Source organism: Aristolochia californica, unplaced genomic scaffold, assembly GCF_029961685.1.
Source record: "Aristolochia californica isolate CCGP_79_NKW_82.1479 unplaced genomic scaffold, dmAriCali1.0.hap1 SCAF_13, whole genome shotgun sequence".
Classification (NCBI taxonomy): domain Eukaryota; kingdom Viridiplantae; phylum Streptophyta; class Magnoliopsida; order Piperales; family Aristolochiaceae; genus Aristolochia; species Aristolochia californica.
Genome location: NW_027181804.1, coordinates 22726368 through 22753477, shown reverse-complemented (window position 1 = coordinate 22753477; position 27110 = coordinate 22726368). Strand labels below are relative to the sequence as shown.

Genomic DNA, 27110 nt, shown 5'->3' with positions numbered 1-27110 from the left:
CATAACCTTCATTCATCACTGGTATATTAATAGAAAAATATTTTCAAAAAGCCAAGCATTCCAGAATTAAGAAATTTAATGCTATTGGATACGACAAACAAATCAATAATTTATATTTACCACGCTGAAAGTTGACCTTCGAATCACTTTCTAGATGGGAATAATCCCAGCTAGTGGCTAGAGAAGCAAATTCAAACGGTTCTGAAGCAGCAATCAAAAGAAGGATGAAAGCACTAATAAAAAAACAACAGTAACCCCAGTCTACATAGAAAAGGAAATAGCTAGGGGATCTTGAATGGAAAAGGAAATAGCTAAGGGATTGTAAGGGGTCATGGAGTAAGAAGTGGAAAAGATTAAGCTTTTTCAAGATTAAACACAATACTTTTACGAGTCTAGCGTTAAAAACCCTCAATCCAACTTGTTTGGAAGCAAATCATTTCAACCGTATGATATGTAGTCAAGAAGGCGGAAAGAGCCTGGAACCGTGCATCTCATCCCGTAAACACTTTGATAAAAGGAGGATAATAGTACTACAAACAGGAAATCAGGAAAAGGCACGCTAAGAGAACTATGTTTGGCTGAATACGTGTGAGATAAGGTCATGCAGGAGTGTTCTCCACCAGCAAAATCTATGGGGACAGTTGGCAACTACCTGAGGAGGAGGCTGTACGATGGCATCTCTTCCAAACGTGTTATGTCTTCAAGCAGCAACTCTCTTTCCAGCTGCCTTCGGGTTGACTTCATCACCAGCTACAAATATAACAAGGAAAAAGTTATAAAATAATAAATCTAATGTTAGAATTATCAAACAATGATTCCAGAAGTAGACATACATTGAAATCCATGTATGACGCGTGCATAGCCAGCCATTGTTGATCCATCAGCTTGAAAGTTATGCAGTAGAGAATATCAAAGGCAGACTCGTTTTCTGTGAAATTTATGAAAATGCAAATTAACCACTGTTTTACCCACAAAAAAAAAATCAATAGAACAATTTCAAGCCTATAAATGCATCCATTTACAGCCTTTGAGCAGTTAAATCTAATCAAATGTTCTGTAAAAAAAACAACAATCTTCACAAAATCAATTCTGAGCCCGAAGGCAAACAGGAGCATCAATTAAAAGATGCTTATATATCAACAAGTTATAGAAGTTGGCTGAAAGATTACTATGAAATAACCTGAGAGCAGCTTCAAGAAAATTGCCCCCAACATCGCCCTTGGTTTGGCTGAGAAACAGAAATTTTTTCTTATCAGCTAAAACAACCAAACTGACCACATCCTTTCAGAATTTCCCCTCTTTCATATTTCTGTGACTATAAATAAATAGAACTACACTTGAAATTGTCCTGCCCACTTCAAATATAAATCTTTCTTGTCAACTTTCATCTACAAAGATTCAAATAGCTATATTTCTAGCGCTTAAATAACTGCATTCAATGTGGTCCCCAAAAACAAGTCATCTTTCATAGTAGGTTGCAGATAGAACAAGAATGGAATGTCCATACCAGCTTGAAGATCAAGCATCTGAATGAGCATGAATGTTATGTTCACACCAGCTACTGCAAATGGGTACTCCCACATGGCTCTGTCTCCATCCTGCTTTCTTAGAAGATCATGGAAAGCTTTCTGTGTATGAACACCAATAAAACAATAAAACAAAAAACAAAAAAAAAAGTTAAAATAAGCACTATTATGAGGATAGCTCTTTGGTCCAAACAGAAAAGAAGACGTGTGTGGCTTTAACATGTTTCATCTGATTAAACATTCAATACCAATAGAGGGTTTTTAGGGGAATCCAATTTCTCTGCTTATTTTCAGCAACAGACTATCATAGGAAAAGAAAGTTTTCTTCATTGGCACAAAAGACTGGTGATGATAGACAAAAAATATAGTTTTTTATCACAAGTAATGGGGTCCATGAAATGATATTTGGTGTCCAAGTCCAATTACATGCCACTGTTGTGGCTCGTGGTTGAGATGTAGTTTTGTTAGTTTTGAAGTCTTAGGCAACGATAGATAGCCTAAAATTATTCAAATGTTCAGAAAAGGACAAACCAGAAGGAACAAAATCTCTCCAATGTCAAATTTGAAAAAACATTCCAAGCATGAACTACAATTCCTACTTTCAGACTTCAAGGTAAAGAATAGTAGACAACATGGAAAGGACATACCGGATAGTTTTTGGCAAAGTATAACAAATTCTCCAATGATATAAAACCACCACCTCTGTCAAGTAGTAAATCTGAGATTTTTTACACAGTAGTCGATGGAAAGTAGTTTAAATTTTGAAAAATTTAGACTGCTGGTACCTGAAATCCGTGGATGGATCTTTTCCTTGCCATCCCATTTCCTTCCATTGCTCAGATATTAAACCATGAAGTTCCTGTCCGGGAAAAGCAGTATACCATAGAGCCCTCAAGGCTTCCTGAAGCAGTTCAGCAGTGAAATGTCATCTTAACAAGCAAAGAATGTTCTCAGAATTTAATTCTACCAATAGAGCTGTCTTCAGTGCCATTTTTGTGGCCAAATTCAGCCTTTCCATTTTGATTTGGATATAGTGTAGAAATGCTCATTTTAACCATCTATGCTACTGATGAACTAATACTTGCACAGGTGTGCTACTCGCGAAGTAGTATATTCACTGTAACACAACAGAGTTGGTGATAAAAGAAAGTCTTGGCCAGGTTAAGTTGCTTTTGACTAGCATTTTTTTAAAGGTTTTCAACTAACATTTGACTCCCCAAGTGCCCTCTTGAGCTCTAATAGACAATGTTTCAAGAAAGTTCAACAAGGCTAAAGCAACATGATTTATAATTGAAGTTTCACAGTTGGCTCCATTCACTTTTAAATATTTGAAGGGAATGACATAAATAAAGAGCTAAGACATGAAAGAAAGAAGTATAAAATGGAAATCACTGTAATCATATTATTTAAATTTTCTTGAAGATCAAGCATTGTATGTATTACTTATACAACATGTGAAAAACCAGGGATTGCTTACTTTGGTTTAAGTATAAAACAAGATAAATTATATTAAAATAAAATTATAAAAAGAAAAGGTAGTTCTAATTCCAGTATCTAAAATCAGCAACTATAAGACAGAAATTTTGAGAAATAAAACTAGAATGGTCCTTGATGAATTTTTACAAAGAGCTGAAAAAAATGAGGCTCCTTATTTCCATGAAAAGGAGACACTATATAAATATTTAGTAAATAGAAACAGAACAATCAACCATATTTTATCAGACTCACATATCCAAAGGGAAATGTACAACTATGAAGTTTCCACGACATATTTTCAAATCTACAAAGGTAATATATAAATATGAAATTTCTTAAACATACTTTCGAGTTTTGTTTTCACGATACCTGGTGCTCGGGCTTTGAACTATTATAAGTGACTTCTATTCTATTTTGTAGCTGTTGCAAACATTCCTCCTGAGATCAAAATCCACAACAAAATGACAGGTTCAAATTAGTAAGTTGAATTGGCAAGATATTTTTCACAATGAAACAAAGGAAAATACTTGTGATTGAACAAAAGAGATTGAGAACACAAAATTTAACAAATACACCTTCTAGAAAATTGCCAAATATGGCACCCTATTCCCTGGAATATTAACATCCCTCTAGTTTCAAAATTTATCACACTCATCCCTGCCATCTATTTAAATTGGACAGAAACAAAAAGTACTCTTGTTAAAAGACCATCACATCTTTTCTGTAATATGGAACTCTAGGCCCTCTAGGACCCTCCCAATGATCCCACAAGTCATCGGTAGGATCTGTATTGTGGTATCCATGCTTGGGACCACTTAATATGCCCCAGAACATAAGGATCTGCTACTTTAGCATGAGGCTTGTTAGATAGTATTTCACAAATGAGAGGTCTTACATTAAACTAGTGGGTCTGTATACCTGTATTACGAGGTGTGACATCAATGGTGCAATAGGCTCTATACTGTAGAATCCATGCTTGGACCACTTAACATGCCCAGAACATATGGATCTGTTATTTTAGCATGAGGCTTGTTAGGCAGTATTTCACAAATGAGAGGTCCAATACCTTATAACGAGGTGTGGGTCAGTATACCTGTATTACGAGGTGTGACATTAAAGCCTATAACAAAGATACCTTACACAAAAAATAGATTCCAGGGAGGTGAATGTGATGAAATTTCAAAACTAGGGGCATGTAGTCATCAGTATTCCAGGCGATATGCATCATCTTGCAATTTGCTTGTGGCATGACTGCTGAAGGAGACCATGAACATTAAAAGAATCTTTCTGGTGATGTCGTTGCAAGTCAAAAACCAATAGGGAGGTTCCTAAGGTATCAATTTTAGATGCCCAGCTGTCCTTTACAACTATATATGGAGGGCGACACATAATTGCCCAATCAGGTGATATCCATGCATGAGGAAGAATCAATTTTTTCAAAAAATCATCAGACGCCACAAAAGGAGAATTGTGTCCAAGTTCAATATTAAATTCTCCTCTGAAAGACCCTTTTCAACAACTGATTTTGCATTTGATGTTAGAAAAAATAGAACATTTACTTCAAAAGAACAACTAGAGAGAAGGTTATTACTGACAAATAGGTATTATTTCACCTTCCAAATTTTGGTAAAACAACACCTTGCAAAATCATAAAACATCAATAGATGAAAAAAAAAATATTAGGACAAGAAGTTTTACCTGGGAAGGAGTCAAATCGAATGACAAACGAGTATCACTGTCCCTTCTCTGAGCACATACACAAGAAAGACCTCTCCCAAGCCATGCTGCTGATCCTGCCACAACCTCAGCTGTAGCAATGCAAGACCGGCGAAAATACAGTAACTTTAAACTTTTCAAATGTAAATCATCACAGCTAATTGACTGGAGCTGCAAATCGATACAAACTTAGATAATACCAAGAAAACCTATCTCTCTCTACTAGTTCTAATGCAATACAATGGAAGTGATGCTTTGCAATGAGATAAGGAAGCACGCAGAACACATTACCAGGCACATGAAATAAGTCCAAACACATCAATTTGAATGATAACTGAAGAAAACTTGGTCAAGAATATCTAGGGATGGACTCTTAGGAGAGCACAAACATAATGACAAATAACATTTAGGTATATCTGGTAATCATGCACTCTAACTCTTAATAGAACAGGTTACACTAGAAGTTACAAACAAAAGCATGTTAGTAAAAAATGTAATCAATGAAATTATAGGTAAGAAAAAATACTCAAACCAATATATAAAGATAGCTATATAGGTAAATTAGATAGTGTGGCTCCTGAATAGTAAGAAGAACCTTTGACTCCTGGCCAGGGACGATCCAGGCTCTGCTATCAAGAATGAGTGAAAAAGGATTGACATGCCTATGGCATAAGCTCCCAGCTCCCATGTGGCCTGAATGTCAGTTTTAGGAACTGGCTTCCTTTGCTTTGACCATTCCTTTCAAACGATGAACGAGAATTAAGTGCATACATTGCATTGTTCAAGAAGCCTCTCTTCTAGTTGAATTTTTGAATGATATAGTGGGTGTTCCAATGCAGAACCATTTTCTGAAAGATAAATTGCACTCTCCTGTGCATCAAATGTCTCTACATGTATCAGATGGTGTGCACTTTATGTTTACTCAATGTTAAACCATGTACCTGTGAATCCTAGATCTCAGACAATCACTAATAATTGCAGTGGACAGTGTAATACCAAGAATCTTCATGTTCAGCTCAAAACTTGTGAACCAAATAAACTAAAATCTAACATGTTAGAAAGAAGGTTGCAGGAATGGCCAGTATAATCTTTGTCCACACTTGAAGATGCCATGTCAACAATTCATAGATTAAAAACAAGACACAGAAGAAACGATTTAACAAGAAAACTAGCATCCAACTCACAAATCACAGTACTCAATATGGATAGTTTATTCCCAGCTCTACGAGATGAAATCAAAGTTCGTAATGACCAGTTAGATTAGACCCTGGAAGGCATCTAAAAGCATCAAGGCATACCAGACAGAAAATTGGAGATCCTCCTGGTATATGAATGTTGAATCTAGGTTGCCCCCTTTGTTTTCTTTTTTTCTTTGTTGGAATAACATCTCTCATATACGAAAGTATGCTAGTCAATCTCTCCAAATAAGTCGAAAGAATAGAAATCGACGCACAAGAAGTACGCTCTTCGTGTTTTATGGTCATCACTGTTAGAAGGTGGGATTCGACACGCTCTGAAAAGAATAGGATCAATGACGTACCAGAGGTAGAATGGCAGTGACTGCTTCGCTCTAATCCTTGAGAAATCCTCCTCACCGCAACAAACGATCCTCCGTGTTCATCCATTGCTTCTCCACGTCCAATTAGACCATCAGTTTTCTATAATTCAAGGTAATGCTTGAAATCGGAAGGCCGAATTTTGTATTGCCACAGACGATAATCAATATTCCGAAATTACAAGTACTTTCCGTGCAGTTCAAATCTCATCGGAATCTTGAAAAAAAAAAAAAAAAAAAAATCAACGATTCCACCATCAGCACAAGAACAGAAAAAGTTTAGGCAAGCCTAACGATGCAGAATTACCAGGAATTACCTTTGTATTATGCTCTAATAGTTTCTCGTGCAAACAGTGCATAGCCGATCCCAAGCGAAAGCACCAAATATCAGCTCATCGTCGGGGAAAACCATAGTTAATTAGAAACATCTAGGGCTGCTTCCTCCAACGGCTTAAATTGCAAACAAGATTGAGAAATAAAATCTCAATCCAAATCAGCATCACAGGAAACACTCAACACTAGTCCTCGACACCAAACACTAGCTCCCTGCCCCAAAACAAGCAGCCACATCAAAATGCTAAAAGCTAAAACGCTTCAGCGGGCTCGATTCATCCAGAAACAACACAAAACGAATCATTGAAACGCCACCAAATCCACTAGCCATGGAAGAGTACAAACTAATTTTTTAAACGAAAAAATACAGCAAGAATACTCTCAGGCTCTGAGATGTTAGAAGAGTCCGCAAGCTCCAGCCGTCAGTTTTTGGACTATTTAGAGCTGTTCAGGCCGTCACGTCTGATTCTGAGGCGTCTTTTTAATAGTTGGACGGAAGAGAACAAAGAAGTACGAACTACGCAGAACTGAATTATTTGACGGCGGCGTTTTTGTAATCTGTAATTTATTACAGGAATCGATCGGAGGAATGACTGTCCGGAAATTTCAACAGGAAATATACTCGAAGGGCATAGACGGAAATTAAGCAACTAATTTGGGGCATTTTAAGGATTTGCTATTTGAGAGATCGGACAGTGGTCTTCCATGCGTCATTGATGGATGCCCACGCATGGCTTTTATCACTTTCCATTTTTTGCCTAAGAGACTGATGCGTCAAATATATCATTATAAGAGGTACATCTAATAAATATGCATTTCCAGATTAGGCACTCAAAGCTTCTTTTACGCTTCTCACTAGATCACAATTCCCTGCCGGCGGTAACTCTTTTTTTACCCTCCCAATAATCATGAATGACTCTCACGCTTGCCATTGCAATACATTACTGAATTAGTATTCATGAACCCATCTTCTCAAGTCACGTGTGCTGTTCGCCGAACAAAAACTATTAGAAGGAAAAAAAAAAAACTATGATAAGAAGTACACTTCGTTTTCACGCTTCTTCTTCTTCTTTCGTTGCTCCTTTAGAGACTGGAAGCAGAAAGAGAGAGACATCCACTGCATGGAAGGGGGGTAATGGAGAGAGAGACGTGGGGATGGCTCCCTTTCGACGAAACAATTACTTAATTATCTGTAAAGCAGGTTTGCCTTAGACCGCCTCACATGGGGATGCTTCCATGGTGGCCCCCAGGCCACTGCATCAGAGTCTTCCTAGCTTTTAGTGCGACTAACTGGTCAGCAACGCCTCATCGGAGTTCGTCGTCGTTTTCGATTCGGCTTGGGGGGGGGGGGGGGGGGGGGTCGGCCGAGAGCAGGTGATTAGATGTGAGGAAAGGTACGGAAGAGAGACCTTTTTCTTCGCTGTTCTTTTCCTGTTTTTTATTTTATTTTTTATTCTGGGTGAGAGCAAGTACTAATCTTCAACTCTTCGTCAGGTTGGGATTTTGTTGAAGCGTTGTTCAGGGCCACTGGTAACAATGGTGGACATGAACAAACTGTAAATCATTTTGTGAATCTGGACTGGTGCTCAGTTTCCCAAGCATTTTTTAATAAAAAAACCATAGAGGTAGATGATGTGTAAAACTAACTGTAACAGAAAACGTCATTGGAATTAGGCAATGGCAGCTGGGACTGACTTCGAGATTCCCAATTCCGAATAACTAAAGAAACAAGTTCATGAATCCAAAGTTGGAAAGATGGAAACGTTTGGCTGGGATTTCATTGATTTTTTTCAGCCAAAAAACTGATTTCAATAGAAATAGTCAATGTGCGAGGACATGTAGTTTAATGGAGAAGGATCTTGTTCACATGAGAAGGGATTGCGCCTTTTTTTGAGTAATAATGGTACTCTTCCATTCTTTCTTCCTTTCCAAGCATGGGAAAAAGGGAGAAAAAGGCACTGGACCGTTAAGTACCTTTTATTGTTTATCTTTGTAGACCTTTTTGAAGACAATCGTCTTCAGTTGATATAATCTCTCGACGGATACTAAAAGACGATCATGCTCTTGTTAATAAAAGCTTCGGGGTTTACCTAAAAAAGGACGCCCATGCTAAGCAATTATTATTCAGATAAATTACAAAGTAGGAGTTTGGAGAGGCATTTGTCACAGCGACAAGTTTTGAATATGAACAGAGTGGATACACCTTAAAGAAAGAAAGCCACTTCAGCATACCAAAACATTTACAAGCTGCGTTATTACGTAAAAACAGAGGATTGAACAGAGAAAAACGGCAAGAGTTTGCTCTAGTTATTTAAAATTTTAGCCATAGCATCGAATGGGATCGTTACATCCTTTCTCAGTTGATTGTTTGAAACCAAATCGACCTCCTTTTTCAAGGTATTGCTGGTGATACTCTTCGGCCCTGTAGAACTTCTTTGCTGGTAGAATCTCTGTCACAATCCTTCTGTTCAAGACCTTCTGTTGCTTCTCCACGGACTCCCTCGCTGCTTTTTCCTGCTCTGGTGTGTAGTAGTATATTCCAGATCGGTACTGTGTTCCCACATCGTTTCCCTGCAAGTACACAACTTAGATTTAAAAGGCACTTTTTTTATAAAAAATCGTGGCTTTAGCTATGTAACATCTTGCTGAGCTTAGTCAAGCCTAAAACTGTCGAAAAAATTCAAATAAGACAGCTGCATGCTTCTTAACGGTGGAGACATTTCACATATTTATCCCATCAACTTAATCTTCTACATAAATTCATAATGCACTAATGCAAATGTCAAAAAGAAGAGAAAAAAAAAAAAAAAAACTGAACTGAGCACTTTTTAGTTAAACCAAAGTAACACGGACATGGCACGTTGAATCATATTGTAAAAACAAGAAGAGCCCAGCCCTAGTTGATCCTGCTTTCTGGAATTTTAGAAAGTCCACATGCATTTATTAACAGTACCAAGTTGACAATTTAAGAAGATTCATTACTAACTTATAGTTATTCAGAAAATAGTAGAAAACAATACTCTTCCCACAATGCCATCTTTAGGATATTTCAGAATTTACATTTCTTCTTGTCACGCGGCACCAGCACAGGATTCACACCAGCATAAATTTTTAAACCCATACAACTGATGTTCAACATTTATGATGTAAACCTTCTTCATACCAAGATGCTTGAAGATGTTAGACCAAAAAGAAGAAAAGGAACAGAAGGCCCTCAAAAAACTCAAAAGAAAGCTATCATCCTGGAAAGATAAATATTTATCCCTTGCTAGTCGCCTCACACTAATTACGTTCTCTTCCAGGTGTGCCAAACTACTTTCTTACCATCCTGCACTTTCCAGCAAATGTAGCTCTCAAGGAATGTATGTAGCTGGATAGAGATTCAGTTGACTGGAAGGTGGTCAATGAATGGACGGTTGAAGTCCTCTTCCGTGTAGAGATCTGAGTAGAACTTTAAGACTTCATTAGTAATCCCGGATCTAGCAGAAATCAGCTATTGCCAATAAGGAGAGAGCTGATTTTGTTGGATTGCCTACGGGCCAAGGCAATAGACTGGAAGAAGCAGGTGTTGGCATCCCCTTCTTTCAGCCATTTGTATCAGAGCCGTTGTTTCCAAATAATCCTTTCACTAGTTGTTGATATTTTGAAGCATGGCCAAAGCCATGATGCTATTGAAAATTCAGTTGAGTGAGATTTCTACCTTCCTCAAGCAAGTTGAGGGAATCATTATGGTGCTACAAGGCTCTCTTTGGGCGATCAAGGAAGCACAATTGGCTTTGGATTATTCCCAAAGCTTCGACTTCAAGTATTTTAATTTCATTGCCACCTCTCCCCCCTTCAGGCAATTGACTGCAAATTCAGTACACCAGGTCTCCATGAGGTGGCAACAGTCCTTGTCCTCCAACCAGTAGTTCTCAAAGTGAAACGGTTTGTGACTCCAAATGATGGATTTGGAGTCAAGTTGAATCGGCCAACGGTGAGAAATCAATTTTCCAGTGACCGAGCCCATTAAGTTGGTGTAAATTTGCAGTCAAGCAGAAGTTGCAAGGAATCTGTCCAAGCAGCAAAGGATCGGGTTGCTGTGACCATTGCTCCATGTGAAGTGCTTTCCAGATGTCAGAATTTCGTCAAGTTCAAATCCTCCAATGAAGTCATTGAATTGCCCGCATGGAGAAGATCTTCCTAAAAGGTGGGGACTTGTCATTACAAAAATCTGATCGTATTGAAGTCACCTGCTAACAGCCACGGGTTGTCCCAAGGGTTGATGGTCCGTAGAGTTCCTCCCAGAATTCAGTTCTGCTCTGGTAGGTGGAAGGACCATAGCCGCCAGTGAGACACCAGGTGACTTTGTTTTCACGGTCCCCAAATTTTATGCCAATGGAGAATTCACCAATAGTATGGTCTTGAATCTCCAGAATTGAGCCTTTCCAAATGGTAAGAACACCACCCATATACCGACAAGCCGGGAGGGTGAACCATTTGGGCTAAGTGATGGCACATAAGCCTCAGACAATCAAATCAGCAATAGAGCTCATCTTGGTTTCCTAAAGAACAATAAGATTGGCTTTCTTCAATTAGAGTCAAGCACAAATGGAGGCTCTCTTCTTTGCTTTACCGACTCCTCTTATATTCCATGAGACAATGATCATTTTCTACCTTTCTTGTTCTTCTCGACTCCTAGGTTACCTTCTGTTGGATTCATCTTTTGCTGGAAGCAATCAGCAAGGTCAATTATCTTGTTCCATGTTTCCTAATCAAATTTGTTCTTTTGATTCTCAAATAGCCAGCATCCCACCTCTGATGTGCTTTTGTGGTCAATTAGGTAACCTTTTCCTTTGAGGATGTTGGGCTCATTTAATTGAGTTTTCTTTGGTTGCTAGGCCTCAAAATTATCCACCTCTGTCTCCCCTAAGTCCTCATTCAGTTGGCTTTTGAAAGATAAAGAGTTTGAAAGTTAGCTTTCTGAGTGGTGTTGTATCTAGAGTCAGTTCTAAAGAGAATTCCTTGCTACTGGATGGGCTCGCCAACATGATTTTTCTAACTAGGGTTAGAAGGGTTGCAGTATTTGGCTTCAGAAAGTAGGGTCGAGAGAGAGGCAAGACCAGCTTTTCCCTGACATAGGTTTAGAGGAAGGCCGGGGGAAGAATCTGGTGGCTTTGGGTATTTCTCATTGGGGCTAAAGGAGGCAGTTTCAAGGTCAACGACTGGGTTTTAACTGAGAGTAGAAGTAGCACTTTCTGGTTGGTTTGGTGAAGGCAGGTTTCCTATCAGTTTCATGCAGCAGAGTGTTGCTTTGACTACTGACAGGTTGGTCGGTCATCATGTTTTGAGTAAGCTGGTTTATAGCTGTGCTAGAGTGAAATTCAAATTTTGAATTTGAAAACAAACTGCATGATTCCATGGCTAGGTGGGCCAGGGAGGGTTCATTCTATGAGTCGATTTGAGACTGGGTTGACTCGGTGGAGACTTGCTTCGTCTTCCTTGATCTTCATGTTTTGGCTTGTGGGATTCTCCAGTTGGACTTGTATGGTAAGTATGTTGTTAGGGATTTGGAGATTGATCCATGAATCTTTGATGCTTCCTTTTGGGTCATTCAAAATCCAGCCAAAATCCATCCGGTGGCATTCACATGTTGCCTCATCGATTTCCACAATGCAACCAAAGCAATCGCCAATGGAAGTGAATGTCTTTATGCTCCAGAGCTCCAGAGGTAAGAGTTGTAGATTCAAAGCCATTGTCCATGTGGTCCGTTTGGTGCGATGGCTTCCCATATGTAACATCAATGGCAAGGAATGGCAGAATTTTTTGTCCACAAGTCGAGAATGCGAGATTGATCCTCAAGAGATTCAAGTAAGATGAGTCACCTGCTGTTGCCAATGAAGGAGATGACTGGTGTATAGGTAAGTTGCCAAGAAGCTTTGATCCAGGTTCCAAGTTCAGATTGCTAGCAGAGACTACATCTGATATAGGCAACAATGTTGTTTGTTAGGTAGGCTCAACCAGTATTGAGGCAGTCAGTGGGGAGAAAGATGGCTTGCTTGAACTAATCAGCATTGGCTGTGGTTGGGGTATGTGATGAACAGGTCATATTGGGTGTATTGGTGGGTGTGGCGGTGGCAGTGGTGATGGCGGTGGTGGTGGCTGTTACAGCACTAAGGGATGGGGCTGGGTGGTGGGACTATGCTCTGTTACTGATGCTGGATGTTTCGGAAGGGAGTGATTCGACTAATTGGTGAGGTTAACCAATTTAACCTCTACAATTGTTGTGATGAGGTAGTGCCAATCAAATCCATCCTCAGCCAATTGAAGAAAATAGATGCACCTGAGGACAATACCATCATGAAGGTGGACTATTTTGAATTCAGTTCTTCAGTATTGGAAGACCAAGATGATAAACTGAAAGTTTCTTTCCCATATTTCCTTCAATCGAGTATGATTGTCGTCACTATGATAATGATTGAAGCTAAGCCAGGAAAGAGTTTTGAACTGGTCCGGGAATTCTAATGACGTATAAGCAATTTTCGCTGATAGCTGTAATTTTAACTACCTTACCTTTCAGTTCGTCAAACTTGAGGGTAGAGTTTTCGTATCTAAAGACTCTGGATCTTGCCAGATTGGTTGTAGCGTGCCGACTCTTTCTTTCAGTTACCACCTGCCAGCCAAGATCTTCTTCCTGATTCATCATCAATCCGTGCTCCCCATGGCCATCAAGAAGCTTATGTCGCGCCTCATCAATCCACTCGCCTGCATCCCTGACAATCACTTTCTCTCACTCTCGCCTATTCTCCTCTCACTCTCACCATTGATCCCTTTTGCTTATTTCATCTTTGAAATTGATGCAGCAAATAGTTGAGAGAACAAGGGTTTCCTTGCTGAAACCCTAAAGGGCACAAAGAGAAAAGAAGCTCGTTGTGACCAAATATGTTATCCCTCCATAACTCACAAAATACAATTCAGAATAACCTGAAAATTGAAACATATACTTCTAATAAGGTATCCAGCTTACCAATACTTCTAGAGGACCATACAAGAAGAATATAATGACCAAAATACCCTCACATGAATTTTAACACACTACATTAGTGATGGTTCATCAAAAACTTTTGGAAGATTTACTCTGCTAGGACAGTTCCAAGCAACCTATCCCTGCGTTTGGACTCCTAAGGTCCACACTAACTTCCTTTATTCTCAAAATTCTCAAAAAAGGAAAAAAAATATTGATTTTTAGAACTGATATTTGCTTCCTCCCAACAAAAAAGTGAAGATCACGGGTCTAGCAACACTCCAACACTGGCCATCGCCATCACCCAGCAAACAAGAAGAGACAAGAGTAGTTAGCCATAGATAGGGGAGTTAAGATTCAATCTACCCATTAATCCATCCAATTATAAACGGATATAAAATATAAAAAATTTACTCATATAAGGATGCAGTTAATTTTACTGGGTTACGCCTACACTGTTTATTAAATGGAAGGAATATTAGTAGTATCTATCAGATAATCAGATTACAAGGTTATAAAGAGGGTACTTCAGTAATTTTGCATAATTTCCATAAAGCATCCATACTTTGATTCACGTTTCATATTTCAATAGTTTCCACTGCAATACCATCATATTGTGGTAGCAAGTTTCACAGTGCAGTAGCAAGCTTCATGTTGTGTCACATGATGACACCAAGCTTCACACCGAAGTAGCTCATGTTTCACAATATGGTAATAAATTTCACACCGCATAGCACTACACAGTAGTAGCAGGTTTCATACTGTGGTTCCATGCACTGTAGTGCCAACTTCTGCATCCCTTAAATAACAATCATATATAGCAAGTTTCATACTGTATTTGCTTGCATTATAGTCCCAACTTTCTGTCTCCCTTAAATAATGATCACGCAGGCTCATTACTGGCCCACAACTTTTAGTGGCAGATTTCATGCTACTGTTGCACAAGTAACATTCCCACCATTTAACAGCTATCAAATAATGAGTATTAGACTCATTTGTGATGTACAAATTGTATGTTGGTGACAGTGTTTACTCTTATTATTAAAATATGCACTTCCATTTTATTCATTTTATATAAATGCTTAGAGATTTTTAATACTTACCAAGTTATTTACCTACAAAACCATAAGTAAACAAGTACATAAATGAAAACTGACAGCCTCTTTAGAAATGAAATAAGAGGTAGGTAAACGGAGCAGGTAATGGAACACCCTTTACCTGTTTCTTCAATCACCCATTTTGACTCCTACATATTGATTATGTGCCCTTTGATGAATACCTGAAAGCCTAATATGTCTGCTAATGAGGCCTTTGTTTTAGTTGGTATCAATTCATACACATAATATCTGCCTTTCCAAAATCTGATACTTCAAACTACAAACATATCATATTACAAAGTGGCAAACCATGACACAGTGTGCCTGACAATAATAAGAACAAAAAGGTGCTTAAAAAATTTTAATATGAAAAAAATGCCCTTTAGTTACTAACACATGTAAAATACTTTAATTCATATCTAACTATGTGTTTCCTGTTTTCATATGCCCTTCCAAGGCATCACAATGACCAATTTGAAGGTAATGATAGTGCCTTAATAGACAACTATCCACTGACTCAACAAATACTTTCCACCTTGTTGACCTTGGCACTTCTTCATTTGAAGATGATCTTAGCACTTTTATGTCCAGCCTCAGAGGCTATGGAAAAGTTTCCCATGGACAGCTCAACTATGACATTCATAATTAATTTGTTTCAGTGTTTCAGACAAAGCAAGTAGACACTAAAAGCATAAACAAACGGGCAAATACACCTAGGATCCTTCACATATGGTAATCAAACACAATCAAAACTACAATTACTCAAGAGTTGCATCCATAATTATCTAACATGGACAACTCATTTCATTGTGATAAAGCCTCCTTGCTTGCTTTCATCACAGTAGCATCCCTCCTGTGTTTCCTTGCTTCCTTTTCTTGATCCTCCTTTTTCACACTTTTTTTTGGGAGAAGTGGTATTTTATTAACACAAAAGAAGCAACCTACAACATAGGAGGGAGGGAGTGGCTTTATTGAAAGTATTTAGGCACCACCTCATCAATAAGAAATAAGAAAGAAGTTTATTTGCCAAAGAAATTGGCTTTACCATCAGAAAGTTTTCATCCTAGTTAGACCCACTAACGGTGTTTTGGTCGAAGGGTAAGGCAACCTCTATTGCCCACAAGTTTGATGATATAAGGATCTAGGCTTTTATGTGAAGACCAGGAAAATGGAGCTCAAACAAGCCACTTAAATAAAGAATAACGGAAGGAAAGAAATAGAAATTCCACTTATCCTTTCCAAAAAGCTCACATATTACAGCCAACCTTAAAGATGGCCAGATGGTATTCTTATATAATTTGCTTAAGGCATAATTTTTTTTTAAATGCTTAAGGTAAATTAGTTTTTTTTAAATGCTTAAGGCATATAATTTTTTTGAAATGCTTATGGTATATAATTAAACGGTGTCATAATTAAAAAATGCGGCTCCCACCTCACTTAATGACCAGAGGCAGTGAAAGACGCGACAGAACAGTACTGGTAAGTAAAATGAAACTTTTATGAGATAAGGGTTCCAAATGGCGAGGCCCACGTATGAGCCTTCGCCCATAGTCTTTACTCTTACACATTATCCGCAGAACCTTTAGCCTACAGGTACTTTACATATTCCCCAATCAACTACAGGTTTCCCAACATACCCACAAGTAGTATGGGTGAGTATAACTCTCAATTTAGAGCAGGGGCACTTGTCAAGCAAAAAATTCAGGAGCAACTGACGTTTTGATGTTTTTTTGCAAGCGTCCCAAGTCAATTCAGACAGTAGGGTCAAAGAGAAAAACACGTAGTAGAATCAAAGATTTGTGAGTAAGAAGTCGAATGCTGAAGTACTATTCCGTCCCAAAGAATTACTATCACTACAGAATTTAATCGCAAGGAAATAAGTTACTTGGCGATTGAGCGTCGTAGGATCGTGCCGAGACCAAAACACATCCAACAAGGTCTCATAACTGCACTCCTTAGGATCGTATTGAACCCTAACAACCTCCGAATGGTTCGTGGTTCCAGTGCAAACATCATCGTAAGTCGGATTATGTAAAAGGCCCTGAGAATATCCGACTTCCGTCTTGGAGACGACCGGAACTCTCTGGTACGCAAGCTCGACACTCCAAAAGCAGCCGGCACCGAACTGGGCGAACTCCTGGCCGGAAGCGGGGATGTCGTCATCAGGCCCCTGGGCAATCGAAGAAACCGAAGAAGAATCCATGGTGCCTGTCGCCCGGTTTCCGAACCCTAATTTCCCGAGCCAGCTCATGGGCCGGAGAACGAAGGAGGGTCCTCGGGAATTATAAGGGAAGGTGGAGGAATTTACAGGTACTTTGCCGAGACGGAGAGAGAATCGAGAAGAGGCGAGCACAGGGGTCGTGAGGGACGCTGGAGTAACCAAATGAAGGAGCATTATTCGTTTTAGCGTGGCGAAGAAGGCGAGACGAAGGGCGGATAAGAAGAGGTCGTGGGTGCCTTTGGTGGCATATATAATTAATTAATTAATAATCTATTTATGACGTAGCCCAAGAGAAATCAACCATAAGACCTACACGTAACAGGATTGTAAGTTTTATCGTTTATAAATTTTGAAGTAATTTCGTAGATAGTCAAATTTTAAATATAGAGAATTGACTTACAAAATTAAAGGACAAATTAATAATTAAAATTTTAAAATATTTAAATATTTAAATACCAACTTGTCCCCAAATTCATCTCTTAGTATCTACTCACTCTGAACTCTTCTTTCTTCAATATTTGAGCGGCAATCTTTATTTCTAGGCCTGCACCCGTGGAAGATATCTTTTATTTATCCACCAAAATAAGAGTAGACCGTGAACATATCAATATCAACCCCCTGAAGGTGGCCATTCAATGCCACACAGAAATCCACAGAACGTTTGTTATATCCACATAAGTTAGAAAACATCTCTACAAGTACCGTGTTTCCTCCAGGGAGAAACCAAAAAAAGCGGAAAAAATGGTCAACTTTTAAGTATTAACTTCACCTCTTCTTCTTCTTATCGGACTTCTCACCGGCGTTCTTCAGCTGCACTCGCGGTAAGATCATGATATATATCAATCGTCAGAGCCACAAGTACAAGATCAAAATCACATGCAAGTACTTACCATGATAATAAGGATTCTCACGAAAACAGCAACGAAATCGGTGAATAAGGTCAGGGCATGCTTCACATAATCCAGATCACCATAATGAGCTCTCTCAATTATCTCCTGAGTGTCCACTACCATGTAACCCAGGAAAACCAGCAGACCAAAGTAGAGCTGAAGAAGTGGATGAGGTAACAACACAAAATCAGTAACCCCAATTATATGTACCAAAAAGAAGAGGAATTAGGTTGCAAAAAAATATGTGTGCAGGTCGGTAGAACCATGGACCATATACCTCAAATTTGAAGATGGTAGTGGAACCTCCAAAAATTGAGGATGCAATCTGCAGCCACATGAGAATCGATAGGCCCGCAGACAGCAAACCTCCAAGGTAGAGAAACTCCCTTCGCCTTGCTATGGTGGCTGCTGCTGAGAAACATCCAAAGGCCACAGCAGTCCCAACGAAGGCAGTTATGAGGATGCTGCATATGAAATTTTCAGTTTCCAACTGTAAACCTCGATGCCACAATATTTAACAACATAAAATAGCCACCACAAGCAGCAGCAGCAGCATCAACTTGATCTGATCATTAGTGCTGACAAACCGGTAAGGTAAAGGATGCGGAAATAGCATTACATAATTTCATATATTTATGCATAAGGAGTAGACACATTATGAGGAAAACCATTAAGATGGAAGTATAAAGAAGTTTCATTCAATATCTGGTTTGTGAATAATAGTTGGCAATCTTATACTCGAGCTTCAAAAATATTTTGCAATCAATGACAAACAGAGAATATGACGAGGAATGTAAAGTTGGGTCCAAAACCCATCCCAAAATGACTAGCCAGCTTAGGAAGCCTATTTCCCAACTAATAAATTACTCAAGATCTTTGTACTCACTAATCCATGCGTTTATTCCTTAACAAGGAATGCACAAAGTATTGACGGCACAAACATAAAAGCCTAAAAATACAAAAAAAAAAAAAAAAAAACTGTTAAACAAACCACAGAATTCATTGCTGCCGTCGATCACAAACAGAAAACATGATGAGGAATGCACTGGTCGTGAAGGCATAGATATGGAAAACATAAAAATCACAAAACAGAACTATTCAACGGACTACAGTATTCATTCAGCCATAGCCTAATATATCCTCCAAGATTTCCAGATAAAACAAGAAAAGAAACTCTGAGCCCATACAGAAATCCCACAAGCGTGTTAATGTCCCAAAAGCTACATAAATTACATGGAAGAGGAGAGGGGCGGTTATCATTTCAATGGAATGAAGCAGGCCATGCACCTTGCACTAAATGCATAATACATGTCTAAAGTTAGGCAACATGAGCTACATGACAAACATGTAGCAGGAAGTTGACATAATCTTTGATAACGAAAGAGACCAAACATAAACAACGCAAATATATCTCTCACAGAAATTAATGGAGACCAAAAATCCAGAGGCACAGGCATGCACCACAGTATTTATTGCTTCAAAAAATATGATGCAGTTGATCACAAACAGAAAACATGATAAGGAATGCACTGACCGCAAAGGCATGGATATGGAAAACATAAAAATCATAAAACAGAACTATTCAACGGACTACAGTATTCATTCAGCCATAGCCCAATATATCCTCCAAGAATTCCAGATAAAACAAGAAAAAAAACTCTGAGCCCATACAGAAATCCCACAAGCATGTTATTGTCTGAATTACATGGAAGGGGAGAGGGGCGGTTATCATTTCAATGGAATGAAGCAGGCCATGCACCTTGCACTAAATGCATAATACATGTCTAAAGTTAGGCGACATGAGCTACATGACAAACATGTAGCAGGAAGTTGACATAATCTTTGATAACGAAAGAGACCAAACATAAACAACGCAAATATAACCTCTCACAGAAATTAATGAAGACCAAAAATCCAGAGGCACAGGCATGCACCACATCATAAAATCCATGTTCATCTGCATACAGTCCAATTATCACTAGCTACCGCCAAGAAAGTTACATGAAGAGAACGAACTACAAAATGTACCGATATGGAGAAGTTGCCCCACCTCTGATCAAACTCAATAGCTACATCAATAAGAGGACCAACAGAAGCACCTTCAAAAAGAGAAGCTGCCATCAAAAGACCTACGCGCTTCCTCTGTTCAAGAAAATGAATAAAAAACAAATCTACAAAAATAACTTGAAAATAAATACACAAGAAAAGGCGAAGAGACATACCTCATTGTATGGAGGTGACGAGAGCAACCAGAAAACACTTCCTATGAACCCGAAGATGGTTAACAAGCCTCCGATGTTCCACAGGAGATGCAGGTAAACTCCAAGAGCGGAAGCAACCAGTGCGCAACATAGTGTTAGATAAACCTGCAAAACAACAACAAAGAACATGGTCGAAAACATCGAAACATATTCAAAGAAAAATAGCAACGCAAATGAGAGAGATCCCAAATACCACAAAATTAGAACACTAAATTTAAAATTCAAGAAGGACACCGTCCAAAAACAGACAATAAACCAGAGAAATACGAAAAGATGGGAAATTTCTCAAGACAAGCAACAAATTACGACGAAAGGTCATTAAAAAAAAGTCCGACACCATATCGCAATTGAAATTATGAAAAACAATCACATGAATCGATGTGTCAGACCTCCACGAGAACCTAAAAAACTTCAAACCCAGAAATCTTGAACGGGCAAACGTCCGCACAAGCAGAACCTCATGGATAAAAAGAAAACAGTCCATGGAATGGTGAAGGTGGCAAAATTCAGGAAGTTCCCCAATACCTGTTTGAGATGATTTTGGACGACAGGAGAGATCTGCCGAAAGTTCTTCAACGAATCAGAGTTCCAACCTCTTCCATACGATGAATGAGACTGGAAAAATGATGAGAACGCATCCATCCTCGAAATTAAAAAGCGGCAATGGCGTCGTTACCAGAGAGGTGAATCCCAAATGAGTTTACTTCGACAGGGAAGAATTGATAAAAAAAAAGCCCAAAAGCGGAGCAGGTTCTACGTGACTTCTGCAGAGGAAAAGTATCGACATTTTCTTATTAAATAGTCCATCTATTTGTCACATATTTACTAAAAAGCAATTCTAGGATTCCCCGTGAGCTGTCGGAGTGACCGATGAGCTACGAGGATCGGTACCTTCGAGGCCAAGCAAATGGTGGCATTTTAGTGGCTTTCGTGTTATGAGGAGAGTACTACTGTAAATTCAAAAAGAATAACGAGTTTCTAGACACTTCTTCGCGGACGGCACGAGAAAGAACCGGGTGGCGACTCCAAGGACATTTCCACACTTTAAGACGCATCCGACGCCAACAAGAGCTGTTCGATCTCGATCCAACGGCTTCCATTGCGTTATTAATGTGACGCATCTATTTTGGAAAGGGAATCAAAACATTCCAAATTTGAAGAATTTTTTTAAATAAAAAATTATAATTATTTATTAAAGTTATTTTTTAAATAAATAATTATAATTATTTATTAGTATAATTTTTAAATGATAATTTATAGATATTCAGATGAAAATACTCTTGATTCCGATCGACCCTATTGAAAAATAATTCTTTGACCCAGCCTTCCCATGGAACCCTTAATACTCTTATTTTCTTTTCTTTCTTTACATAAAAATCTGATTTTCTTCCTCAAATTTCAAGCTGAGAAATAGAGAGTTTGAATTCTAAGGCATCTTCCTCTTCTTAATCTAGTGCAAGTTCTGGGTTTCAAGAGAATTTTGCTAGCTAGGGGTTGTAGGTGAGTTGAGTGCAGAGTTTTGGTCGAGTTTCTAGGCTTTAGTTTTCATATTTCTTGTGGACAACTAAACTGTTGTAGTTTTCGTTGGAAGTTTTGTTCTAGTTTCTAGAGTACAGTCGGGGTACACTGATGCCATTAGAGGAATTTTGAGTTGTAAGTGTAGAAGAATCGAAAGGGAGAAGGAAAAAAAATGGAAGAAAGCAAATGTAGAGAGTTAGTTACGTGTGCGACAATGGGAGAGACTGGAGTGGACGGAATCGAGAGCGCATCGTCCAGGTGATTCAGCTTGGGAGGGAGTTACGAGTGGAGTGGCAGAGGAAGCGGAAAAAAAATAGAAGGATGGCAGATGCAAAAGATCAATCTGATCTAATATCTAACAGTTAGATATTGAACTAAACCATTCCTTTATAGTTGATTAAGGGAGGTATTATTTATATGATTTAGAATATAAAAGATAAGTTTAAATACAACATGGGATAAATCCAATGGGATCTTATCCAAATTGGAGAGGATGTGATAAAACTAACTGAAAATTAGAGATAATGTGCATTAGAATTGGAGAGGACAGATGACCTAAGTGATGATGTCATGCAGACGAAGTGGTCTTGATACCGAAAAAAGCTACTAATGTGAAGACTGGGCTAAGGACGACGACCACTCATACACATCATTCTTAGTTTGACCTTGCAAAAGTGTCACCCCTATGTTAAGATCCTTCACAAAAAAATAAGTAGGTAAAAAATCAACAAAAATATGATTAGATTGACAAAATTGAGAGATATAAATAAAATTATTTTGCATGATAGGAATACGGTGAATATTATTTAAGGAAAAAGTGCAGGAAAGTGTAGAGAGAGATTTAGTACTGGTATGTGTAATAGGGAGGCCCGTACCATCACTAATCACAATGTCATTAGTGTCATCATAAAAATTGTGAACAGCGAGATTACTCAAGTCGGATGTAACATGGTGCGATGCACCACTATCCAGGAGCCCAGTGGAATTAATAGAAGAGGTGGAAGTTGGTAGATATGATTGTGGTTGGCATTGAGGAGTGGTTGGCGGTGGTAACAAGTGTGGATACATCTAACAAAATATAGGACATTGTGGAACAGTGTGTCCTTATGCATAACACCACTAGCAGCGTCTAAGTTTGGGGCTTGGGTTAACCATCAGCCATGAGCACAGACTCGTAAATCAAGTTGGAATGTGTGGAGTCGTCAAAGTAGAGTTGGGGGCAATGTGGCTCCCCCCTTTTTTTTCTTTTCGCACATGTAAGATTCACACATGGGACTTCACACAGATGGCGCATACTTCATCTTCAACCTTGCGTGCATTGTCTAGTTTTGAACTTTGGTGGAGTTGGAATCAAATCTTTGCCCAGACTGTCGGTGCGGGGCAACGGAAGGCCGAGCGGTGGCTCGGCTACGGTTGTCAGTGACTTTCAAAGGTTTTGTTGGAGTTGGTTCACCTAGTGGTGGTGATTCAAACAAGCATCAATTCATTGACTGTGTGATTCACAGATAGAGAGCATCGACGAGCTGGTTCTTTAGAGACGAGAAGGAGGATTCAAAGAGATCAGTCGGTCTAATATCCTTTAGAAGAATTGGAAGGGAGAATAAAAATAGTTGTCTTTCTTTACATTAATGCATCATAGGTATTTATAGGTTACATATTTACAAGATAAGCATTATTGGTAGATTACATGATAATCTACAAGATAAGTGTGATCATAGAGATAACGGATAATTGTTATCCATTATCTCTATCAGTAGGCATGTCGAGGTCATAAGTGAGAATACCATCCATGAAGGCCGGACGTGAATTTGTTTTGTGTCGGGTAACTGCATGGAGACACTCGACCTTCTATTCTTTTATTTGTCTAGCTTTAGGGCTGCCTCTTTGTGTTTTTGTTTTGAGAGAAGCTCTAGCATGGTTATAAACATTTGCAGGGACAACGAACCAACTAGTTTCTATCAGAAAGAGAGAAAATTTGGTCCCATTACCACTATCAAATTGACTGGCAGAAATTTTTTAATATGACCTCGAGCAGTAGAAATACATGTTTGGGCTTAAAAAAAGAATGATATTTGCTAAATCCTTATCTCATGGTGGTGGAGATGTTTATCCCATTTATGTTTAGTTATTGTAGTGAGTGAGCTAACAGAGTGCTCATCAAATAACATTTAATTTTGAATGAAGTGAATCTGTATTCAGTTTGGAAAAGAGTTGGAGAAGTCATTCTTAGGCACGCTCATTTAGTTGTGTATTGAATGGCCACTCCAGATAAAATGAAGGAAGCATAGTAAATTGTTAGTACTGACAGATTTATATTTCATGGCAGGTACCCGCTGCTGATTCTAAGTTGTCCATCAACAGGTACTCTATTTCTGATTTCCATGACTTGGTTGATACTTGCAATTGACTTCAACAAGACCCGTTGTTGTAGTCCCAAGTGGGTTACAAGCACAGTGGTTATACTAGATGTAGAAGAATTGTAAGAAGAAAGAAATTTGTCGTGCTTTACATTTATTGCATTGGCAAGCGAAGGAACGGATGTTCCTTCCTACATAGATTTTTAAGTAGCTATAGAATTTGAAAGAAACTATTTATTGTTACGAAGATGGTGGCTTCAGAATCCAATGGATGGACACTCAATTTTCATTGGTTTTTTTGTAATAAATCTGAGACGTTGTTGTTGCAAAGTAATACATTGCATTGCAGACTCAGGTTAATATTTTGAATGACTCTAAACTGAAGCCGTTGTAGACAAAAGGAAAATAGGAGAAGAAGATGGATAAGAGTTTCTGAGGTGGACTTCTGGGAGTATCAGTTTTTTCCCATATTTCATTATGGGGATTCACTATTTTAGTTAGCAAGGTGGATAACTTTCATTTCTTTGAGTAGTTCTTGAAATGGCAAATTTGTAGGCTTCTGCATCCAATCTGAGGTCAATTCAGACTTATCTGCAACCCAATCACAAACTCTTATGCATTTAATGTAATTGTGCCACAATAGACTTCATCCTTCTTACAGTTCAAGGCATTAATGATCAAAGGAAAATGTCACTTGAATAGGAGTATCAAATTATTTTAATTGGTAACGAGACATAAAAAGGTCCAAAGTTAACTTGGAAGGATCGTTTTTCAAAGGTGTTAATGCAAGAAATGTATAAACATAAAAAAAAGTTTCTATGAGTTCCATGAGAGGATAAAATGATTAGATTGTTTGGTTCGATGTTTGATGGGGTAATCCTCGTTACAGTATGGTGGTTGGAGATAAATGGAAATTATCTCATATGTCATTCTGTATGCAGATTACTATGGACTTTTATTCTTTTATGTTCTGATAAGTTTCTGCATTGGATTAGTTGAAACTTACATGTTTTGTCTATCATGTTTATTATCTTTCCCTTCCAAAATGGGTTTTTTTTTTGGTATTTGAGCAATACTTGTTTTTATGTTTATATGCATCTTTAATACATTAGATTACAATTTTTTTTTTCGTTTTTAATTTTGTCCATATGGACAAAAGTTGACTATTATTGAGCAATACTTGCCTATTATTGAAGTTGACTATGTAAAGTGAGGTTGAACTTCTGGAAAAAATTTGGTTTTTAAATTGCGTCAAGAATTAGTTTTCCTAAACCATAATTAATCAAAAGAATGTCTTAAATCATAATTGTCATTCTGAAGATAAAACAATCTGTTGTGTTACCCAATTGGTTATCTCTTTTGAGAATATTTGGAATGAAATTGTGTTAAGCACCTAGCCAATACTACCCAAAAGACCGGCCTGTTAGGAGCGGAAGACATAGGTACTTAACCCAGGACCATAACATCACACCCCACCTTCACGAGCCGACGACCACGGCGACGCAACGACATTGGCCCAACCGCAGCATCGCAACAGCGGCGTGACCTACCAGTATTTTAATCCAGCCTTTTAGCGCAACGCAGCAGCACTGGCCCAACCGCAGCATCGTAACAGCGGCACGACCTACCAGTATTTTAAAATCCAGCCTCTGCGCCATTGCCGGGATTCGAACTTGCGACCGAGCGCTAGCTCTGATACCAAATGTTATGCCCCGAATCGAACACACGAGGAAGACGATGAATAGGGAGGAGTGTTGTGATGTTTTGAGCCTTCGGAGGGAGTTCAACCCTGGACCACAAAGGGAGAATCTGACCTAGACCTCAGAGGGGAGAATCTGACCTGATTACAACTAATTAATTCAATGCTTACTTCATTCATCTCACGTCCCTATATAGGGAGTTAGGGAAAACATGCCAAAGGCCATAAGTTCCACAAATTACAAATAAACCCCTAATGAATAGAAATTGTAAATAAACCCCTAATGAATAGAAATTACAAATAAACCCCTAATGAATAGTAATTACAAATAAACCCCTAATGAGTCCATAACAAATTGAAGCCAATAAAGGTAACCTTTGGTTTTCCTTGACCACCCACTGTCTTAAGATGTGCGTATCACTGATATATAAAATCTATTTTGAGGATTATCACGTATACAAAACCTTAAAAACCCTAAACCCCCTAAAACTTAAAAACCCTAATCCCTAAAATACCCTAAATCCTTAACCATAAACCCTAAACCCTAATTGCAGGACCCTTAAATACCGAGCACCAAACCCTAAAAATAATCCCTAACACGAATCAAGAATTTAGACCCTAAACCGTAACCCTAAATCCCACAATTATGCACAAATAACCCCCAATTAGGCACTGAAAATAAAATTAAATCAAATAAAACACTAATTTAATGAAGAAAAAAATTAGGGTTTAGTCATAACTTTGGAAATTTGGGGAAAACCAAAGCCGAAGGGTGAAATCGATGCCTAATCGAAGTAGAAATTAAGCAATCGATGCCCAAATATCAATATCGAAGAAAATCAAAATCGAAATGGGGAAATCGAACGAAATTGGAAGGTATTTTGGGGGAAAGGAGAATAGCCGGAGAGAGAAGGGAGTGGGAGGCTGAAAGGGAGAAGAGAGGGAGAAGAGAGAGAAGAAAGGGAGGTCGAGAGGGACAAGAGAGAGAGAATCGAGAGAGAAAAACGGAGGGCGAGTCCGAGAGAAGACCAAGAGACGGAGGCCGGAAACGAGAGGGAGCTGAGACGGAGGCCGGAGATGAGAATCTGAGAGAAGAGAGGCAGTAGGGACGTTGGGGGCGTAGGGAGACGAGAGAGGGAGTGCGGGAGAGAGGAAGAAAAAAAGGGAAATGAGGACGCGCGAGAGAGGGGGTGTGAGGAGAGAGAGGGGAAAAGCAAGCGTCGCGCGTCCTTCATCTCAAAGAAGATCAAATATGGCCTTCTTTGAGATGAAGGATTTTAAACCGTGGAGATGAAGGACTGCTTCACCCCCTGCATCCAAATAAAATGTCATCTGCGCTCCACTAACAACTTCAAGTGTTGAAGGGCATCATGCGGTTGAAGATCATCTCGGACTTCGAGTTGACTAACCCCCCCATAAGGAATCATAGGTGTTTATAGGTTATAGATTTACAAGATA

The 27110-nt window shown here is 38.7% G+C and overlaps 3 protein-coding genes across 4 annotated transcripts; all 3 read right to left on the bottom strand.

Moving 5' to 3' along the window:
* Nucleotides 1-489: 489 nt before the first annotated feature.
* On the bottom strand, nucleotides 490-7103 carry LOC137948553 (uncharacterized). Of its 2 annotated transcripts, none has more exons than XM_068794640.1 (10): nucleotides 6591-7103; nucleotides 6259-6490; nucleotides 4701-4810; nucleotides 3372-3440; nucleotides 2312-2427; nucleotides 2174-2228; nucleotides 1508-1628; nucleotides 1181-1228; nucleotides 834-928; nucleotides 490-750 (listed from the first exon to the last, which is right to left on the bottom strand). In XM_068794640.1, the coding sequence occupies exons 2-10, from the start codon at nucleotides 6341-6343 to the stop codon at nucleotides 649-651; spliced, it is 801 nt and encodes a 266-aa protein (XP_068650741.1). In that variant the 5' UTR covers nucleotides 6344-6490; nucleotides 6591-7103; the 3' UTR covers nucleotides 490-648. The 2 variants fall into 2 exon arrangements, with proteins under 2 accessions (XP_068650741.1, XP_068650742.1); XM_068794641.1 differs by having other exon boundaries at nucleotides 4701-4795.
* Nucleotides 7104-8713: 1610 nt separating this feature from the next.
* On the bottom strand, nucleotides 8714-17125 carry LOC137948240 (peptide methionine sulfoxide reductase A1-like). The gene is made up of 2 exons (XM_068794248.1): nucleotides 16592-17125; nucleotides 8714-9177 (listed from the first exon to the last, which is right to left on the bottom strand). Exons 1-2 carry the CDS (start codon nucleotides 17099-17101, stop codon nucleotides 8926-8928), a joined length of 762 nt encoding a protein of 253 aa, XP_068650349.1. The 5' UTR covers nucleotides 17102-17125; the 3' UTR covers nucleotides 8714-8925.
* Nucleotides 17126-17537: 412 nt separating this feature from the next.
* LOC137947975 (bax inhibitor 1-like) lies at nucleotides 17538-20857 on the bottom strand. Its single transcript, XM_068793852.1, has 6 exons — nucleotides 20604-20857; nucleotides 20040-20183; nucleotides 19868-19959; nucleotides 18095-18281; nucleotides 17818-17973; nucleotides 17538-17737 (listed from the first exon to the last, which is right to left on the bottom strand). The coding sequence occupies exons 1-6, from the start codon at nucleotides 20718-20720 to the stop codon at nucleotides 17693-17695; spliced, it is 741 nt and encodes a 246-aa protein (XP_068649953.1). The 5' UTR covers nucleotides 20721-20857; the 3' UTR covers nucleotides 17538-17692.
* Between the last annotated feature and the right edge of the window lie 6253 nt (nucleotides 20858-27110).

Coding starts and splice junctions, on each gene's coding strand:
- LOC137948553 (XM_068794640.1), bottom strand. CDS start 6,343: ATGGATGAACACGGAGGATCGTTTGTTGCGGTGAGGAGGATTTCTCAA. Junction 4,811..6,258: donor TCACTGCCATTCTACCTCTG/GTACGTCATTGA, acceptor GCATTGCTACAG/CTGAGGTTGTGGCAGGATCA. Junction 3,441..4,700: donor TCGATTTGACTCCTTCCCAG/GTAAAACTTCTT, acceptor TTTTGATCTCAG/GAGGAATGTTTGCAACAGCT.
- LOC137947975 (XM_068793852.1), bottom strand. CDS start 20,720: ATGGATGCGTTCTCATCATTTTTCCAGTCTCATTCATCGTATGGAAGA. Junction 17,974..18,094: donor CTACCATCTTCAAATTTGAG/GTATATGGTCCA, acceptor CCACTTCTTCAG/CTCTACTTTGGTCTGCTGGT. Junction 17,738..17,817: donor TGAGAATCCTTATTATCATG/GTAAGTACTTGC, acceptor CCGCGAGTGCAG/CTGAAGAACGCCGGTGAGAA.
- LOC137948240 (XM_068794248.1), bottom strand. CDS start 17,101: ATGCTCCTTCATTTGGTTACTCCAGCGTCCCTCACGACCCCTGTGCTC. Junction 9,178..16,591: donor CTACGACGCTCAATCGCCAA/GTAACTTATTTC, acceptor GTGTACTTGCAG/GGAAACGATGTGGGAACACA.